At 41.7% G+C, this 21,266-nt stretch overlaps 1 protein-coding gene across 1 annotated transcript in view; it reads right to left on the reverse strand.

Moving 5' to 3' along the window:
- The window catches only part of LOC127659977 (glycine receptor subunit alphaZ1), a 76,225-nt gene that overhangs the window by 26,680 nt on the left and 28,279 nt on the right, over positions 1 to 21,266 (reverse strand). The window contains exons 4-7 of the mRNA XM_052149996.1: positions 14,142 to 14,209; positions 11,521 to 11,744; positions 6,170 to 6,252; positions 1,482 to 1,619 (exon numbers count right to left, since the gene is read on the reverse strand). Coding sequence (XP_052005956.1) covers positions 1,482 to 1,619; positions 6,170 to 6,252; positions 11,521 to 11,744; positions 14,142 to 14,209 — 513 coding nt within the window. The remainder of the gene's footprint in view (positions 1 to 1,481; positions 1,620 to 6,169; positions 6,253 to 11,520; positions 11,745 to 14,141; positions 14,210 to 21,266) is intronic.

The raw sequence follows: 21,266 nt of genomic DNA on the forward strand, positions 1-21,266 counted from the left end.
AAGATAACAATGTATATTTATATATATTGATATAAATATGTACAATCTTTATATATTGAATTATTTTTATATGATGTTCTTTCTCAGCAAATATTTGTACATGCGATTAATTGCGATTAATTATGTAATTAATTCAATTAAACATTTTAATCGATTGACAGCCTTTATATATATATATATATATATATATATATATATATATATATATATATATATATATATATATAAAGGTATAAAAGGAAAATACCACAAATAGTACTGAAAGCAAACAGAGGTATTGAATCAAACCGAAAAAAATTCTGTTGATTACGATCTTTGTTGAACATAAACAACCAAGCGAATAAAAAGAGAGATGCAACTGACCAGGGACACAGAGAGTGCAATTAGACGGGGAAGACAAACTGAAAGGGAAGCAGGACTACAGAGCATAGGCCTGCTCTGCAAATCAAAATAGATTGCCACTAATAAATCTGAGAGAAACGACACTTTAATTTCTTTGAAATTTATTTTCTTAATGCTTGACTTGGGAGCAGCAGGGCACATGCACTCAGCACTAGGCTGGCTGTCTATTGCTGGCACTAGAAGAGCATGTCTCTACCAACAGAGGGAAGAAGAGAGTGAGAGAGAGAGAGAGAGAGAGAGAGAGAGAAACAGACAGACAGACAGAAGGAGAGAAAAAGACAGCAAAGGGATGATTAGAGTTTTATGGCACCCTCTGGGTCTTCAAAAGACTTTGAATGGCAACAGTGAAGTGAAAGGTGAAGGGCAAAGTAAGCATACTAAAGGAATATGGATTTGTATGGATTACTTTTTAGTATTTTTAAGGGGCATTTTGTCCTTTTTAGAACATAACTAGGCAAATCCCCATCCACTCTCTTTCTATGGAAAAAAGCAGCTTGGACATTCTGCTTAACATCTCCTTTTGGTTTGGAGAAAAACATGAAGGTAAATTATGACAAAATGTAAATTTTGGGGTGAACTATTCCCTTAATGGTAAAGCAAAGATTCACAGACATAATGACAGCTTTAACAATAGAAGACTGTTATAGACATTTAATAAAACAACTGGCATAAAAATTACACTTATTAGCTCAATGAGAATTCTTATTAAAGGAACACGATAGAAAATGTGCTGTCCCTTCTGTTTAGGTGTGCTTCTATTTTGATCTGAACTAGTCTGGCCTTCAGCATTTTTCCAGTTTATCTGGAGTGTAACAAATCCTGACTGTTGATGCTGACCGAACAGATGGTATTTAACTCAATCGAAAGTTCATGAAGAAGAATCAAAGCAGAGCTGTAGTCTCTATCCTTCAGTTCTGGAACCAAGTGATTTGTAACAGTGTTTCCAATAACAGTTTGTCATAGCAGCCATATAAATGTGTTTTGCGTGCATGTGTGTTATCTGTGCATTTTTCTACTTGGCTCTAAACAAACAGTACAGCTTCAAATGCAAAATATTTCAAGAAAAAAACGGCACTAACCTGTGTTATAGTGCTTGGTGCAGTAGCGCAAATCTTTTTCTTCCTTTAGTAAAAACTGAGGTAATGTCAGCCCGTCTGCTACCTGCACAGCTCCTTTCTCATCCCACTCAAAAATAAGATCATTCATTGTGTAGCCAACTGGTGGAGGAAAGACATAATAGTATCAAAAATTGTTCAAGAGAGAATTTGTGGCAGAACAAACCGGATCTGAATCTAGATTCATCCCATTTTAAATCATCTAATGTCTCAGTTACCAATGTAACCTCTGTTCCCTGATGGAGGGACGAGACGTTGTGTCCATGAGTTGACACTAGGGGTCACCCTTGGGAGCCCAGACATCTCTGATCTTTTGAGAAAAGGCCAATGGGAATTGGCGTGTGGGATTTGCATGCCACTCCCCTGGACATACGGGTATAAAAGGAGTGACGTAGCAAACCCACATTCAGGTTTCGCACTGAGGAGCTGAGCCAAAGACCCGGCCATTTCAGCGGTTGGTTCAGTATTGTGGCAAGAGGGACACAACGTCTTGTTCCCTCCATCAGGGAACGGCGGTTACATCAGTAACCGAGATGTTCCCTATCTGTCACTCACTCAAGGAGGGGAGGAGTTACTACAAACACAGTGACCAAGGACAGAGGGCCCTCTGCCCAAGGAAGACACAGTTTACCAGCGGGGAAACCATTTTGCAGAATATACATCACACAGGGTTGCCTAAGGAGACAACCAGCACCTGTGGTGCACTTACCATAGTACGGGGGCCTAAGTGACGCACGTACTGGGGCGGCGGTGAGCCTCTCTGAACACTCATCAGCAGCTGGGCTAAGGAGGAAGAACGTCCAGGGTTCACTCTTTTTTGCAAACGCAAATGGGAGGAAAGCGCATGTCTTCACCTCAAGAGAGGGGAAAGGTGCTATGCGCAAGCTGTACACCCGGCCAGCTGACCCGAACTTACCTGTTTGTTTCACCTGATAACACATGGGAATAAACTGGCTCAAACCTGAGGTTATAGAACCTTGCAAAGGTATTAGGTGTTAGCCAGCCCGCAGCTCTACAGATGTCTGCAAGAGAAGCACTGCGGGAAAATGCCCAAGAAGCCGCAACACCCCTGGTAGAGTGGGCTCGAGAGCAAGCATTGGATACAGCAACGCGAAGGCTGGGTCTGCCTCCTACAGGGGCAGCACTTGCAAGTTCACCACCTGATCCCTGAAAGGGGTCGTGGGAACCTTGGGCACGCAGCCCAGTCAGGGTCTCAGGATAACTTGAGAGTAGTCTGGACCGAACTCTAGGCACAGTTTGCTGACAGAGAATGCCTGCAGGTCCCCTACCCTCTTGATGGAGGTGAGCGCCATCAGGAGGGCGGTCTTCGAAGGGAGCTCCCCGAAGGCCCCGAAGGACCACAGAGTGGTCCCATGAGGGAACGAGGTGCGGCCTGGGGGGGTTTAACCTCCTCGCACCTCTCAGGAACCTGATGATCAAATCGTGCTTCCCCAAATACTTACCATCTACTGCATCGTGATGCGCCGATATAGCGGCAACATACTCCCCTGACGCAGTCCTCCCTGACCTTGCACAACATCTGTGCATGTAGGCTCACTGGGGGGAATGCATATTTGCATAGCCCCAGGGGCCAGCTGTGCACCAGGGCAACTGTGCCGAGGGTAGCCTCGGCCAGAGAGTACCAAAGGGGTCAGTGGGAGGATTTTTTTGAAGCAAACAGGTCTACCTGTGCTTGGCCAAATCAACTCCAGATCAGCTGGACCACCTGAGGGTGGAGTTACACTCACTCTTCCCTGAGTGTAACCTGCCATGAGTCCGCTGTGCTGTTGAGGTGGCCCGGGACGTGAGTGACCCGTTGACCATCCGGACCAACACATGTTTACCCTGGATCAACGGCAATAGCATCCTTAGGGCAAGTAGTACCACCAGCAACTCGAGGCAGTTGATGTGCCAAGACAGTCATGAGCCGGTCCAAGGGCCGGCGACTGAGTGCCCGTTGCACACGGCGCACCAGCCATGCTGGGAGGCATCTGTCGCAACCACGGCGTGCCTGGAGACCTGTCCTATGGGAACTCCTTCCCGTAGGAACACTAGGTCTGACCAGGGGCTTAATAGACACGACAAGCCTGCGTGACGAGAACGCGGTATGTGCCGTGGCACCATGCTCGTCTCTCGACTCGGGTCTATAGCCAGTGCTGAAGTGGTCTCATATGCATCAACCCAAGCGGCGTGACCATTGCTGAGGATGCCATATGCCCCAGGAGCCTCTGAAAGGATTTCAGTAGGACTAGTGTTTTCTGTCTGAAATCATGCAGACAGTGCAGCATCGACTGTGCGCACTCATTGGTGAGGCACGCTGTCAAAAGAGATGCTCTGAACCGGGGTGAGCTTGCTCCTTTAGCCCCAAATGGCTGAGGTGCCTGAGCACCAGGTCACTGTGTGCACACAACAAGTCCTGCGAGTGAGCTAGGATTAGCCAGTCATCGAGATAGTTGAGGATGCGGATGCACACTTCCCTTAGTGGGGCCAGGGCTGCCTCTGTGACTTTCGTGAAGGCACAAGGGGACAAGGACAGGCTGAAGGGGAGGACTTTGTAGAATCGAGACATGAAAGTACGCATCCTTTAGGTCTGCTGCCGCGAACCAATCCTGATTCTGGATGCTCGCTAAAAATGCATCTCAGCGTGAGCATCTTGAACGGGAGTCTATGCAAGGCCCGGTTCAGAACTTGCAGGTCCAAGTTTGGCCACAACCCGCCTGCTTTTTTGGGTACGATGAAGTAGGGGCTGTAAAATCCCTTCCTCATCTCGGCTGGACAGGCTCTATCGCATCCTTGTGTAGAAGGGTGGCGATCTCTGCGTGCAAGGTAGTGGCACTCTCGCCTCTCACTACAGTGAAGTGGACAGCGTTGAACCTGGGTGGGCACCTGCCGAACTGAATCGCATAGCCGAGTCAGACGGTCCAGATCAACCAGCTTGATGGCTTCTGGAGCACGATCCACGGCCCTTAAATCCATGCGAGAGGGACGAAAGGGACTATCGCGTCGGTTGAACTAGTGGACAGGGCCTCTAACCTGTGGTTTGCTTCACACCGAGGCTGCCCCCGGGGGGGCAGGCTGTGGCGGAGCTGGTGTTGCCGCCACAGGAGGACACCCAGAGCGTTGAGTAGACGGAGTGTGGGGTATGTGGCTCCGCCAAGGCAGGATATGCTGTATGACCTGCTTTCTTACCATTGAGAACTGCCGGGCAAAGTATCCAACAGTGTCGCCAAACAGCCCAAACTGGGAGATGGGGTGTCAAGGAAGCGAACCTTGTCGGCATCTCGTGACTTGACCAGGTTGAGCCAAAGGTGCCGTTCCTGAACCACCAGAGAGCTCGCACCGTGACCTTCGTCGCTCGGAGGGTGAAGTGCAAGCTTGGCTTGGTGCACCTGCTGGAGTGCCATAGCATGCATATATATATATATATATAAGGAAGGGCTCTGCAGCACTGCTGAAGCGCCCAGGGGTGTTGCTCGACACAACCGTAGTGTGTGAGGGGGAGAACTGCTGTAATGCGCAGTAGAACCAGCAGCTTTCGGCAGAGGATAGATGAATGGAGCAGCATGAAGAATTCAGCTCAGTGAATGTGACTGCTCGGCTCCGAAGAAGAAATCTGAATGTGGGTTTGCTACGTCACTCCTTCCATTGGCCTTTTCTCAAAAGATCAGAGATGTCTGGGCTCCCAAGGGACATAACGTCGAGTGAGTGACAGATAGGGAACAATAATGTTTTCAATACCCTGCAATATCCCCATAAAAATTGTAAACAAAAGTAGCCACTTCCACTATAAATCAACAAAGCAATTTACCCCGCAAGTGCCAGACCATTGCACTGCTCACAGTGTAGGAAACTTCACTGATTTTTATTAAAGTAGTTTTGTCACGTTGGATCTCACATTTTGGGCCATATTGGGACATAACAAAGTGCTCGTTCCTTGTCTTTAAAATAGACAAACACACTAGTTTTTGTCATGATTTGCTCTTTTCTGTTTGGTTGCAGTGGGAGGAACGCTGTCATTCTAGAGGGCATATAAGTGGATAAAAATCTATGTAGTGCAGAATGAGTCATTAATATTTTTGGTCCATTTTCTCTCAAGAGAAAAATTTGACAATTTATACATGTAGTAAAAGGAGGTTTTGACCAAATTAAGGAATACACTATAAATAGATGACCTCAAAGCAAACACACCTGGATCATTTATTTATTACACACATGGACAAAATTATTTTATGGGCTCTTTAAACGCCCTCTTTTTCATTTGTTACATGACCAAACAACCCCCTATTTTGCAATTTAAGTACTGAAGAGAACAATTTAGTGTTCATATAAAAAGACCAAACGCTTCAGTCAAACAGAAGTACAGTAACACTTTCTGACACTAGTTTCCCAGCAGAAATGTGTATGTTACAATGCATGTTATATATGTACAATAAATAAAACTGGCAAATTTGAGGATAAATAGTAAATAACTGAAATCTATAATGGCAGGAGGGGCCGGCAGTGGCTTGTCTCCCTGCTGACTGCTGCATCTACTTGAAGGTGCTCTTAAATCACTACGCTCTTCATCTCCTCTTGCCAGCAAGTAGAACATCCTTCTTTGCAGCACTGAATAAATCCTCTCCATCAGGCTGAAAGGATCAGGGCATACTTACAGCTCTCCAGCTGCATTATACAGGTCTGCACATCCATAGGGAAATTCTTCAGGTCCATGGGACAGGCCAAAATTAGTGTTATTCTGAAACAACAAGATCAAATCTCAGTAACAAATTCACCAACAAACCAAATCAGAAAAGTCTTCTTTTTTTTTTTTTCAGAGGTTAATCCACTGAAATTTGTGAAATACAATATGGCTAAACTATGAATCTATCATGTTTCAACTAAATAATAGCACAGTTTTCTGTGATTAATCACGATTAATCATGGTACACAGTACAAAACAAACATTTAAATATAATCATAAATATATTTACTTTGTCTCAAAGACCTTGCAAGAATCATCATTTATTTGGATTATTTAAAAATATACAGGTTTAAATGTTCTGTTTTGTTTGTGGATAGAGTTAAATTAGACACATTTTTACATATATAAATCTTGATACAAGTAGTATGTATACATGCCATAAAATCAGTGGAAATGGATTAAACAGTCAACTATTAATTACAAAAATTAGCATGTTAAATTTCCCAGCCCTAAATTAAACCTATGATTATCAACAACAAATTTTTAGGAAAAGATTAATTTTGCTGCCTTATTATGCATTTTATGAGCTGATTTTGAGAAAATCGGCAGAATTCTCTGGAATGGTTCTAAACCAGGGTTGTGAATTTATTTTAGTGTGATTAATAAATAATATTTTTAATTTGCAGAATTAAAAGCTTTTGATGCAAAAGTAATGGCCAAAGATGTTAGTCTGCATGTATATATATATATATATATATTTTATTTTTTAATTTTTAATATACCTTTTAATAGACAGACTGACTCGACTGCAAACTCAATGAATTGATGTGGTTTTAGGCCAGTGATAGCCTAATGTTTAATGATATGGAAACAAAACAAACAAAAACAGTAATTTCTATACGATGCTTTACTTGTCTGCCACAATAAAAAAGGTGAATGTTTTTTAATTATCTTCATTTGGGTCAATATTCTCAGCAAAGATTGATACACAAAATTAATTTTGATTTATTTGATTATTTAATTAATCTGCATATCATGTAATTTATTTATTTAAAAAGTTAATTGATAAACGATTGACAATTCTAATTTAAATGGTAAAATGTGTTAAACAGAGTTGAGAGCAAAACATTATTTTTGGTGTTTGAAAGAAAAATCTAATCAGCCAAAATAACAAACACGCAAGGGGTGGGGAATGTGAAGACCGTTGTGAATGACTGACATTCAAACTCTGTGCTAATCTGCAGAGCATCCTGCAGGCACATATTCCGTGTGGGCCTTCTTATTATTTTCCTGATAAACTGCATCGTAAGATCTAAAAGCTAGATAAAGAAATAGAAATAGCCCAGTGCAGAGCTTTGCACAGACTTAATACTCCCCCAAGGCTGTAATAACACCGCTATCACAGGATAGGGGTTATTTACCCGCAATTTTCAATCTGTGGCTGGAGCAATTTAGGGGAGTTCACAGCGAAGACCAAACTGATCCGAAGGGTTAATTTGATAGTGTCAAGTTAAGAGATGAGGAGGCTACCTGTTCTATCCACCCAGTCCATGTACAGTAGCTACATATATACACTGATCAGCCTCAACATTAAAACCACCTGCATAATATTGTGTAGGTCCCCCTCGTGCCACCAAAACAGCGCCAACCTGCATCTCAGAAAAGCATTCTGAGATTCTATTCTTCTCACCACAATTGTACAGAGCGGTTATCTGAGTTACCGTAGACTTTGTCAGTTCGAACTAGTCTGGCCATTCTCTGTTGACCTCTCTCATCAACAAGGCGTTTCCATCCGCAGAACTACCCCTCACTGAATGTTTTTTGTTTTAGCACCATTTGAAGTAAATTCTAGAGACTGTTGTGCATGAAAATCCCAGGAGACCAACAGTTACAGAACTACTCAAACCAGCCCATCTGGCACCAACATTCATCCATGTGATTATCTAATCAGCCAATCGTATGGCAGCAGTGCAGTGCATAAAATCATGCAGATAAAGGTCAGGAGCTTCAGTTAATGTTCAGATCAACTATCAGAATGGGGAAATAATGTGATCTCAGTGATTTGGACCATGGCTTGATTGTTGGTGCTGGATGGGCTGGTTAGAGTATTTCTGTAACTGCTGATCTCCTGGGACTTTCACGCACAACAGTCTCTAGAATTTACTCCGAATGGTGCCAAAAACAAAAACCTTTCAGTGAGTGGCAGTTCATGGATGGAAATGCCTTGATGATGAGAGAAGTCAACAGAGAATGACCTAATCTCCTTTGTTTTTTTCAACATTCAGAGACAGATTGTTGATCTCGCACCAATCCACTAAACGCTTCACCTCATCTCTGTATGGTGATTCACCATCATTGCTGATGAGCCCCACTACCGTGGTATCATCTGTGAATTTGATGATATGGTTTGTGCTGTGTTTATTAGTACAGTCATGGGTCAGCATGGTGAACAGCAATGGGCTGAGCACGCAGCCTTGTGGGGCTCCAGTGCTCAATGTGATGGTGTTGGACTGGTTGCTGCCTTTCCAGACTGCCAGTCTCCCAGTCAGGAAGTCCAGAACTCAGTTACAGAGGGAGGTGCTGATATTGAGTGTACTCAGTTTCCCTGTAAGGTTCTGAGGGATGATCATATTGAATGCTGAGCTAAAGTCTATGAACAGTATTCTGGCATGTTTTTCTGTTCCAGGGGTAACAAGGCCAGATGAAGGGCGATGCATATGGTAGTCGTCAGTTGAGCAATTGAGCTATATGCAAATTGGAGAGGGTCGAGGTAGGGAGGCAATGAGGACTTGATGTGGTTCATGACGTCATGATGATCAGTATGAGTCCTTCGGCCAGTAGTCATTGAGGCATGATATACTTGACTTCTTTGGAACCGGAATGATGGTAGTAGTTTTGAAGCAGACAGGAATGACAGCTTGACTCAGGTAGTTGTTAAAGGTGTAAGTTAGGAGATTCACTAGCTGGCCAGCACATTCCTTAAGCACACGATCAGGTATGTTGTCTGGTCCAGCAGCTTTGTATGGATTGACTCAAGTTAGTGCTCTCCTCACTTCAGCTGTAGACAGGCAGAGAACCTGGTCGTCAGGGGCAGGTGTTGTCTATGCATAGAAGATGCTGAGCTTATCTGGCAGGGATGCATCACTGTCACAGACCTGTGGAGTAATCTTGTAGTCTGTGATGGCTTGAATTCCCTCCAACATATACTGTACATAAAGTGCCCATGGATTTTATGAGCATGTGCACGTTTTGCGATCTTGATGGCAAGTGACAGGTTGACCTTGCAGTCCTTAGGGCAGCTTTGTCACCTGTTTTGAGCAGCAACAGGGTATCTGCATTTATCCATGGTTTACGGTTTGCCCATGTGATGATTAGCTTGGAGACAGTAACATTGTTTATGCATTGCTGATGTAGCCAGATACAGATGATGCATTCTCCTTCATGTTGATGGTATTCCCAATTGTAGCTGCCTCTCTGAACATGCTCCAGTCGGTAAACTCAAAGCAGTCCTGTAGAGCTGAGATGGCTCCCTCTGACCATACTCTGATCTGTTTGGCAACCGGTTTTACATGTTTCAGCAGTGGTCTGTATGCTGGGATTAGCATGACAGAGATGTGGTCAGAAGAGACTAGGTGGTGGTGGGGTGCTGCTCTGTATGCATCTCAAATGTTTGTGTAAACTAAGTCCAAAGTATTTTCTCCTCTCGTTGCAAAGTTTACATACTGTTGAAACTTGGGAAAAACAGTCTTTAAGTCTGTATGATAGGAATTTCCAGTAATACAGATGAAGCCGCGAGAGTGTGCGGTTTGCAGATCGCTAATTTCTCCATATAGGGCATGCAGCGCTTCCTTTGAGTCAGCAATGGGCAGAATGTAAACAGCCACAATAATAACAGTAGTGAATTCCCTCAATAGATAGAAGGGTCTACACTTAACTGTAACAATTTTGGGCAGGTGGTTTTAATGTTGTGGCTGATCTGTGTATATCAACCAAACTTGAATGTTACCATCAACTGCAAAGGCCCAATAATATGCATCTGTGGCAGGGGGGAGGGCGGGGCCGGGTCGTGATTCCACACACCCGGCCCCTAATCAGACTAATTAGCCCTCAAGAGGAATAAAGTCCGGCCGAAGATGGCAGTGCGACAGAGATAAAAATTTATGGACAGATGACCGTGAATGGGGAGGGGATCCCGGCCGACTGCCGGGAGCGGGAGAACCGCTGCCAGGGGCGGGGGAGACCACTTCTTCCAAAGAATGTTGGATGGGCGTTCCGTCCACCAGGGGCCAGAAGACTGCCTCCGAACTGCCCGGGGAGGTGCGGCAGTCATCCATTAGAGGGTGGAGGAGTGGCCGAGGACCAAGCTATGGCATATCGGAGAACTCTCTCTCTCCTCTCTTTCTCCCACTGCTGTCCGTGTTGGCCTTACTCTCTCTTTTTTAAAATGTTTTGTTTATTTGGCACGACTGCCGTTACGGCGTGTATGTGCCACACTTTTTTTGGTTTCACTCCCATTGTCCCCTCCCTCATCCAGGTAGACGGGGATGCCCTGCCAGCATACAGGGTGGAGGGCATGCTCTTTCCCAGGGAAAGAGGGGGTGGGGGGACAACCGTCATGCCGGGGGGTCCCCGGTCTGAAGAGAACAAGGGAGGAATGTGGCAGGGCGGAGGGCGGGACCAGGTCGTAATTCCGCACTCCCGGCCCCTAATCGGCTAATAAGCCCTCAAGAGGGATAAAGGCCAACCGAAGATGGCAGTGCGACAGAGAGAGAGATTTATGGACAGCTATCCAACACCTGTGTTAGTTTGACTTTTTTGGTTGAGTTTTATATTAAATTATTATTTATATTGTCAAGACGGTTCTTGCCTCCTCCTTTCCATTAATCTCTTTACGGCAACATTTTGTAAATATATGAAGAAGTGATTTACCAGCACCTAACCTAACACACGGAACAAACATTGGGCAAAATTTTGAATTAATCTTAGCACAAAGTGACTGGTGAATTTGCGCCAAAATACTGTAGAGTTTGATTGAACGAATGACCTTTGTTGTAAAAACAAAACAAATGCAAAACATTATTGGCTCAATTTAAAAAGTCAATAAGCCAGTTTATTTTGCCATCCTAACTATTTTCCCAAATATTTGGTTAATAGCGTTTTATTATTTGCATTTTGCATTGTTTTATCACTGCTGACAGCTATCATGTCAGAACAGACATCCGACCACCCATATGACACCACAATCTTGTCCTTAAATATACATATATGAACAAACTGTATAATGTATTCATTATAGAATTGGATTATGAATTGGATTATCACCTTATACTGTACAAGACATTCCCATTTTTTGAGATCCTTAGAAGCTTGTTGTCAGTGGTAACCTCATGAAAATTGGCTCCCTTTTCATTGGCAAAGAACAGATCGGGTTTCCAAATGGAGTCCAACATGGAGGGATCAAGGTCAAGGGAGTCATCGGGGTATTCGCTGTAAGCCAGCCGAGGGTCATTCCACTGCTGTCTCAGGAAAATGTTCACTCTGTAATCCTGTAGCACACAAAGACAGACATGTCAACAGCTTAAAGGGTAGGAAGAACAGATACTGTAAGCAGGATTGCAGCTAACATCAGCTTTAGGAGCCTGTGCATGTTTTTTGTTGTTTTTTGCTTGTGTCTAAACTCAGTCTGGGTAAATTAGGCATCGCCTCACTATAAATTTCACTTGGGATAATTGTTACTTGTGGACAGAGACTGGGAAAATAAGAAGTGCGTAAAAGCAGACACCGTAAAGCGGTGACATTTCGCCCCAACAGTCTGCCAGAATTATCAATTCCTTTCCAAAACAGGCATGCAGTTATATCATTTCAAGGAGACCATTAAACTGTCTAGGCAGTAATGTACCTTGGGATGATCCACACGAATAAAATATAGTGGATGACCTTTGCAATGGCAATCAGCTACAACATGCAAGGACATTTCAGGGTAATTATCCTAATGTAAGGTGACCGGTTCATCCCCAGAATTTCAAAATATTTTGATAAAGGAGAATCATCTGTCTCAGGTTATTAGATTTGCCTCTCAGAGAGCACAACCACCATAGCATGTAAAAAAAGAACAAGCCTGATCGATTTTACTAAGTCAATATGTCTCCTTTATGATAAACAGCCCACAGTAATTTTTAGAAGCAAAATTAACCCTGCTAAAACAACAAAGCCATATATAGCGGCTTCATTACCAATGGCATTATCTCCCTATAACTCTGGTGTTATGTAAACACATCTGTTCTCCTTGGAACATTAAACTTTTGTAGCTTTAACAGAATTTCAGAAATCAGATTTCACAGAAATCACGAATATTGTACAATTAGTAAATGCTCCTCTCTTGTCTACTCTGATTATCGGACATCCATTACTAGGACCAAACTTGTGATGCAAAGTGATCGCCTGAAGTCAAATGCTACCCTTCAAACATACAGCTAATTTCCGACAGAATGATTTTGCAAACCAGCAAAGAGTGGGCACACATTCATCAGTGCGCACACAATTTTTTTTCTATTTGATTTCTCTAGGCTAAGGAGAGTGATTTATGGCAATAACCCACTCATAATGTGATTCAAGCCCAAGGCCAGATCCTATCCTGGCGGTGGCATATTAGAAAAAGTTTGCCATCTTGCACGACTCTTGCACGTCTTAACTCTGCTAACAAATGACGGACTTTGGAATTTACACGTCCACTCTTTTCCCTCGTCAAGAAAATGAAAGAGCAGGCGAGGTAATTAAATATCCAGTCTCTCACTTGGTCCCCGTACCTTAGAAAAAGGATAAACAATTAAGACAGCAGAGGGCTGGGGTGACCGCCGGACCCAGTAGTTGCGGAGTCGGACAGATGACACATAAGCTGCCCTGTAAGAGCTAAAAATTTATTGATATCACTTGCATTATCTGCTTCTTCCCCTACACCTTGCCACCACTTGCTCAGTATGAACAAGAGCAAGAGCAATGCAGATCAATTCCACTGGTTATGGAGGAAGCAGAGAGTGGAAACGCTGCATTTGTTCTGCTTGAGGGAGTTCTGCAAGCTGCTGAAGTTCTGGACCTGCTCGGAAATCTTGGTCTATTAGGAATCTGGTATACCAAATCTTAATAAAAAATATAGTTGCTTAGTATATCCGAAGGCTTGGAAAGGCATGACTTTCACTAGGGCTGTGAAATATCACTATGATCTAACATTGTGATGTTTGGATGGGTAGGTTTTATTGTTTTAATAATAAATACAATGAATTGTGTTTATTGGCTGATTGTATTGCATTTATAATCAATTATGCTATTACTTATTTTTTATTTCATTAAATATATACTGTCACATTTAAAAAAATGTGCGCATTAACATGGTTATCTTAATTTGACATAATAAAACTTTAGTTCGGTTCAGCACCCACATAAATTAGTAAATGAGTGAAATACATCCATTTTACTCCATCAAATCAAAACTGTTTCAATTATATTTCATGCTTGTTCAACTGACTTTCATTAGTCCCATATGGGTTTTATTTGTCAATACATTACACTGAAAAAACATTACACAAAACTTTCTCCATCATTTAATGACAAATGAGAGTCCAACTCTGGGATTGTGTATTGACCTTGATCGCCTACGGGGCGATCTAGCAATCTTTGCACATTGATAAAAACATAAAACAAACTGGACTACTGGGAACATGTCTGGGGGCACATGATCAAATACATCAATAGTGTGAAAGTCTAGCATTTGGTGCACATATTCAAATCACTGCTTTTTCATCATCATAATTTTGTTTTTATAAATTGTGACCACTTTATCTTATATTTATTCACAAAAGGTATATTGATGGTCACCTATAATGTGGTTAATGCTTCACTTGAATTAATATAGATAAAGGATTTCCAAAGACCAGAATATCACTTACCATTGTTGTTTCAGCAATGGATCCAAAACTGTTGATAAAAATGTTGCATGTTACGTTCACAGGTGGACCTGTGGAAAAAGAAAAAATATAGAAATACAAAAATACAACATATTAGTTAACTGAGCCGGACAAAAATATGCTAGCCATCAAATCACGATTAAGCTTATTCTTTATTATGGAAAACTTCTGCTACTACTAACCAAAACTTACCTGATTACTGCTAAATAAGCACACGAAATGTCAAGGTTGACATCAAATAATGACACAGACATGAAAGAATATTTTTTACATACATGCCTTGGTTTCTACACTGTAAAAAATGTCCGTAATTATAACAGTAAAAGACTGTAAAAATGCTACAGAAATAAAATGTTAATTGATTAGCGAGTATTAACTGTAAAATATACAGTAAACATTTTAAATATATTTAAAAGACAATACAGTAGTTTTTACAATAAAATGTTTTTAGATGTAAAAAGTATGATTTTCCTGTATAATTAATGGTAACAATTTACATTATGTTTAACAAGAGAGTACATGTACTTTTTACAGTAATTTATTGTTAACATTACAGTAAAAAACAGTAATTGGGCATTCCCAGAATTCCCTGCATGACCCATTACATTTCATTATATTTTATGGTAATAGTTATGTTTCTTCTTATTTTTAATATCAGTTACGTATATTGGGGTGTTCTGTTTTATATTTAATGTAGTTAATGTTTACTGTATTATTTAAATTTCACGTGTTACCCTGATGGTGTTTAATGTTTGTGTGTGACACCGAGCACTGTCTCTACATGTTTATTGGTCATTGCTCAACCACAGCAGCCAGTTTTCTTTTTTTTTGTGAAAACAACAGGATTTTTATTACAGTGCATAAAACAAACATACTGATATAGTATGGAGTAACATGTTTTTTTTTATCAAAGGAAAAAGAAAAAAGAAAAAAGAAGAAGACCAGGACACCCATACAATTATTGTTAGACAACAAAAAGAGCGAACCATCAAATAAGCCTGAGAGCACAACGCTTTACTCAGGGAAGCCATTGTTCCTCCTATTTCTGTTTTAGAAAATATCAGAAGTTAATCTTTTTGCTGGCATACAATGAGACATATAAATGAAAACCTCCAGTCATAGAAACCAGAATCCATATTTCTGCGGTTAAATAAAGGATTTATCACATATGGCTCTGTAAGGGAGGGGAGATTCTGAGTGACACAGTGCTCATGGCCTCGTAAAGACCCTGTCAGGCTACCCCACATTTCTGATTCGGATAGATACAGAGCTGCTGAACACCACAGAGAAAACCCTGCACCCCTTTTTCACCTGCTGACAAGCCATACGCAGCATCTTAAGCTGTTGAATTGGAACATTATAGGAAAGGAACATATTGCAATCTGCAAAGTCTTGCAAAATTATTTAGTCATTCTCAAACTGTAAATTTCTCCTGAGGTGTATCCCAATCATACCATAAGATGTGTGAATTTAATGTATTCCACTCTGTTGTATAGATGTTTTTTTAAACTGTTTTTTTATTTTTATTCAGGATATAGCTAATTCATTTACAATATTGTCATTTATTATAATAAACCCTTATAAAGTTATACAAAATAACCAAAACCACTTACTAGACAAGACTATAGACAAAACATATATTACTGTAACTGTCTTTTTATTGGCAACATGTTTCATCTGTCCTAAACATTCCCTTTTTTTTGTTCTCCATTTATTACCTTAAATTAAAGAACATTAAATCAATAATTTTGTTTAATAGTTTAAAGTTTTATCTAACACCACAAAAACCCATTACTGTAATGTACTATATGTCACACTTAGCTTGGTCATTATTTAATGGAGTAAATCAACTCCAGATTATATTTCTCTGTCTGTCATTACTCAAACCTTTTGAATCCATTCACCAAAAAGATTTGTTCAGTGGCCATATCTGTAAATCACATATCTACACCAGGAGGTGGCAACAAATAAACGTCTTTTATGTGTTTTGAGAGAGACATTAAACCATTTATGAAAGAAACATTTCACCCAAAAATTATAATTTATCTTCACACCATTCTCAAACTTGTATGACTTTCTTTCTTCTGCAGAAAACATCATTTTATGAACTGCTCCTATGACCATCAAGCTATCCAAAAAAACACAACAATATTGGCCTAAAATAATCATAATCTTCAAATATGTCCAGTCATTGTAATGTCATCAGTCACTTTTACTCATAATTAATCCAGCCCATTTCTCTCCTTGTTCAACAAGATCATAGAACTAAACAAATGACATGGCTCCTCCTCGCTCGTTCATGAACAAGATGATGGATACGTCTCACTCAGACGCAAATGAACGACTGGTTCAGTGAGGGGGCATATTCTTTCAGCGGGTTAAACCAATAAAATGCTTTTTTACAGCCTGCACTCGAATACTATTGGTTTGTGCTTTAGTCAGTCAAGAGGCAAGAAAAGCCTCCAAAGTAATCTCACACTTCAAACTAATGTAGTGCTGCTGGTGTTTAAACCGTTTAAGAGAGCGTGGGCGATCACAGATTTGTGTGCTGATTGCAGAGTCACAGATTTTTACGGAGGCTGAGATCAACTAGGGATGGGCATGAGTACTCGAGTACTCTGACGTGGCAGCAATGATCGATCATGAAAACGATGATCTGACAATTAAACACAAAAGTGCCAAAGAGGTAGCTTATTTAAAATTTTGAGATTGATTACGTTTTGATTTTGAGGTGTACATTGATTGTCCAAGACGTCTCATAGCAACCAAACTGATATACAATGCTGCAATGCTATCATTTCGATCATCAAAAGAGTGTAATTAACTGTGATATGAACACCTGTCTCTGTAAAATGTAGCGGGGGTAAAAATATTTCCGTGGCAGGAGACCTGCCACCGCCGCAGGCAGCTCCCACTTGGCACTCACTCAACCTCCCACCTCTAACGGCAGCTATCATTCAACCTGCCACGGCTCTCACTCGACCTGCCACCACCAACGGCAGCTCTCACTCAACCAGCCATGGCTTTCACTCGAACTGCCACCCCCAACGGCAGCTCTCACTCGACCTGCCACAGCCAACAGCAGCTCTCACTCAGCTATCATTCGTTCTGCCACTGCAGCAGACAGCTCTCACTGACTCTGTCACTGTTTAAGCCTTGCTGTCCTTTTCTGCATATCGTGGCACTGTTTTATGGTGTGTTCTCCATAACGAGGCGGCTCACTTTAGCTTATCGCGGCCCATTCGGCCCGTTTCGCGCCCGACCCACCAGCCCGCTCGGTTCTCCCAATGTCTAGTCCACCCCTGATCGGCCCCAAGGTGCGTCGGCCCACTGGAAAAAATGCCTGATATGCCAGATTACCAGTCCAGCCCTGCATGCAGCTCTCACACTCATTTCGTCAACACAAAAGGCAGCTCTCACACTCGATCCGTCAAAGCAAAATGCAGCTCTCGCACTCGATCCGTCAATGCAAAACACAGTTCCATATTAAAAAGCTACACTTTGATGCTGTGCTGATTTAGCACTTTGGGAACAACTTTAGGTGTGACCAGCTATGAATATGTGTGCAACACGTCAAATCAAAATTGACTAGAGTTTATAGCCTCTGCTGATGACATCATTGGATGCACCTGTAGCAGGGCTATAAATAGATGCATCACAGGTGCATCGTCAGATCTTTTGTCTTCAGATCACTCTGTGTGTGTTGAGAGGCTTCTTGAGCCTGTCAGAAACCTTCTACTTTCCTCTGTTTGGAGTTAGATTTTATTAGGCAGTGCGCAGAAACCTTCCTCTTTTCTCTAAAAAGAATGACTGAAAGACAAAGCAAGCGGTGTGTTCCCTTGTTTACGCTCTATGGCTGAGAGGGACACACACCCGTTTTGTTTTGTGTGTTTGGGGGCAGAGCATGCTGCTCTTGCGTTGGGGAAGGGCGGGTGTGAGCATTGTGATCTGTTCTCAGTCCAAATGCTTTGCACTCGTCTTGCTTACTTCTGAGAGTCAGCGCCCACATTTCCATTGTGGGGCTCTCATATGGATCTGGCTGAGGATCGAGAGACAGGTCTGTCCCTACCGCTCGCTCTCTCTCCAGATCCAGCTGGTCCTTCCCGTGATCCTGAAGCCTCTTCGGTTCATGAGGGGGACCGTGAATCTCTTTAGTCTGCGGACTTCGAGTTACCCACCTCCAAGCATTCCGTGCATGATAATAAATCATCTGAGGAATTACTCGAAGTGATTACTCATGTGGTGGCCAGGCTTCAATTAGACTTGCCACGTGAACAAGAGACCCCCAAACGCTCCAAGTTGGAGGACTGATTTCTGTCTTGTGGCCAAGGGAAGGGAACGCCTCATCAGTCCCTTCCTTTCTTTGACTTCCTTGACGAGCTCTCTCAATCATGGAGGAAACCTTATACTTCCTGTGTCTTCGTGCCCTCGATGTCGATATATTCAACTATTGTGGGTGCTGAGGCACAGGGGTATTTGGTGATGCCGCCGGTTGAAGAGACACTTGTGGGTTATCTCTCACCTGGCTCGGCATCATCATTAAAAAGACGCACTCTCCCCACAAAGCCATGCAGGACCACCTCCACACTTGTGGGGAAGGCTTATCAGGCAGCAGTGATGAGAGCTACCTGTGACGGTGACTCACCGAGTTGAATGCAATGCTTCATGAATCATCACAGCAACAACAATACCAAGCATCGAGGCTTTCCCCACAGGAGCGAACACTTGGGGAGACACACACACCAGGTGTGTGGCAGTGGACTCAACACGCTGCAAGTGTTTCAAACAGCTAGACAGAGTGCAGATAAATGGAACAGAATGCAGTGTCTTCAAATCTGAACTTCAACTTAACACCCATATTAAAAAGACAATGTTATTACTACAGTAACCTGAAGGAAGAACAGACGGTTAACAATGAATAGACAATACACTGGAACAACAAGATGCAATGCAGCAGCCAAAGACATGTCAGACATGTTAGGGGCGGCTGTGGCTCATGTGGTAGAGCAGATTGGCCACTAACTGCAGGGTTGGCGTTTCGATTCCAGGCCCACACGACTCCACATGCTGAAGTGTCCTTGGGCAAGACACTGAACCCCAAGTTGCTCCAATGGCAGGCTAGTGCCTTGCATGGCAGCTCTGCCATCATTGGTGTGTGAGTGTGTGTGTGTGAATGGGTGAATGAGTCACAGTGAAAACTTCTAAGGTTAAAAAAGTGCTATATAAGTGCAGACTATTTATTAAAAATACAGTTATGTAAATGTCATTGCGCCTCAAGTACTTGAGTAGTCCATATGGGTCATTTTGTCTCCTCAAGTACTCGGACTACTTGAGTAGTTCTTGAGTAGACATTTGAAGATAAGGGATATAATATATATATATATATATATATATATATATATATATATATATATATATATATACAAAATATAATATATGTATATATATACAACAAAACATCAGACATATATATAGATATATATTTCTGATGTTTTTTTTGTCTCATGCAGTAAACATATCTAAGTGGGTTTTATGCTTAAAACAAGCAATTCGTTTTTTAACCCCATCTAGATTTCTCAAAAAAAATATCTTGTCACTTTGGTAAAGCAAATGTATCTTGTTTTAACCCTTAAATGCATACCTCGGATCTAAATACCCGAGTTGTGTAATAAATGGCGATGCATTTAAGGATTAAGAATGTTTAGATATTTTTACTGGAAAACAGGACGAAAATACTCAAAAAGAACATTTTAATTTTTGCAGTGAACACCTAAAAAGGTGTCTGCGAAGGGAGTATTTTAAGGTATCATAGGTAAACTCCTGAAATGAAGTCTGTTCAAAAAGTTAGAAATCTTATAAATGCTGCCTCCTAAGGCACCTTGTTTTAGCCAAATTCTAAGGCAGCATCGTATGAATCATTTATTGACAAAGTAATTCAAGAATTAAATTCATCAAACTCAAAAAAAAAAAAAAAAAAGATGGCAGATGTGAAAGAAATGCTAATTAAAATGCACTTGTTTCATTCAATACTGAAAGTATTGATAAAAATAAATCAGCGTAATTTAAAATAGGTTAGTTTACCCAATAGCTTTTTGTGCTGTGTAATTGTATGCATTGAGAGTATTGTGTTACTCTGTATAGTGAACTGAGTATTGTGCTAATGTGAAACTTTTTATCCACCTTTTGCCGAGTGTTCCAACTAAGTCACTTAGAAGGTTCTATGATGGCAAAGATACTGCCTATGTAGACAGCAGGCAGCAAGGAAGCTCACTAGGTTTTGGAACAGAGCTCATTTTCAGGCACATATTGGCGTAGTTCTTGTTTAAGCCTGTGTTTAACCCATAGTCCCTTGCTCCTGGCACATTCCTTCTACTGGGTATTATACCAGCTGTAATCATTTGTCTCTTCTTGTCTTTCCTTGCAGTATGTGACGCAGCGCAGAGGAAATCTAATGTCCTCACCCCCACTGCAGTTCATTTGTGAGCCTGGCCTCCAATAATGAGAGGAGAGAGAGAGAGAGAGAGAGTGAAAGACAGAGCTCATTAACTGTCAGGAAAGGGTGACTCATCAGCAAGAATGATTTGCTGTGCCATGTTTTTGCCAAACAATCTGCACCCTGCTCTCCTAAGACCACTGCTCACTGCAGAGGGTATGCAAAAGCCAACAATGGGACATCTGGTTATTTATGTTTTTTGTTTTGTTTTTTTAACTCAGTTGTTCGTTCATAGCGAATCAGATCTTAATTTATGAGACGTACCTCCACTCTTGTCTTTAGAGGTGACTGTATTTTAGAAGCCTCACAAGTCTCACGGCGCTTCCGTTTATTACAAAGACATAAACAGGACACGCAACTCACAAAGTTCAGCCTTGTCTCTCTCCTAAAGACAAGCTAATCAAAGACAGAGAGAAAAAAGTGAGAAAGGATGGGTTTTTGACAAAGTATTGGGATGCTAAATAATTAATGAAAATGTGCCTGATGATAGAGTAAGTTTTTGCATGTATTGTTTTAGCAGCCGATTCACTAAGGAAGTAGTGGTAATGGCGTAAATCAGGTAACGGTGCAAACACGCACAAAATTTATGTCTGAACGTAATTTGCATGGTGGAA

Source organism: Xyrauchen texanus, chromosome 19 (assembly GCF_025860055.1).
Source record: "Xyrauchen texanus isolate HMW12.3.18 chromosome 19, RBS_HiC_50CHRs, whole genome shotgun sequence".
Classification (NCBI taxonomy): Eukaryota; Metazoa; Chordata; class Actinopteri; order Cypriniformes; family Catostomidae; genus Xyrauchen; species Xyrauchen texanus.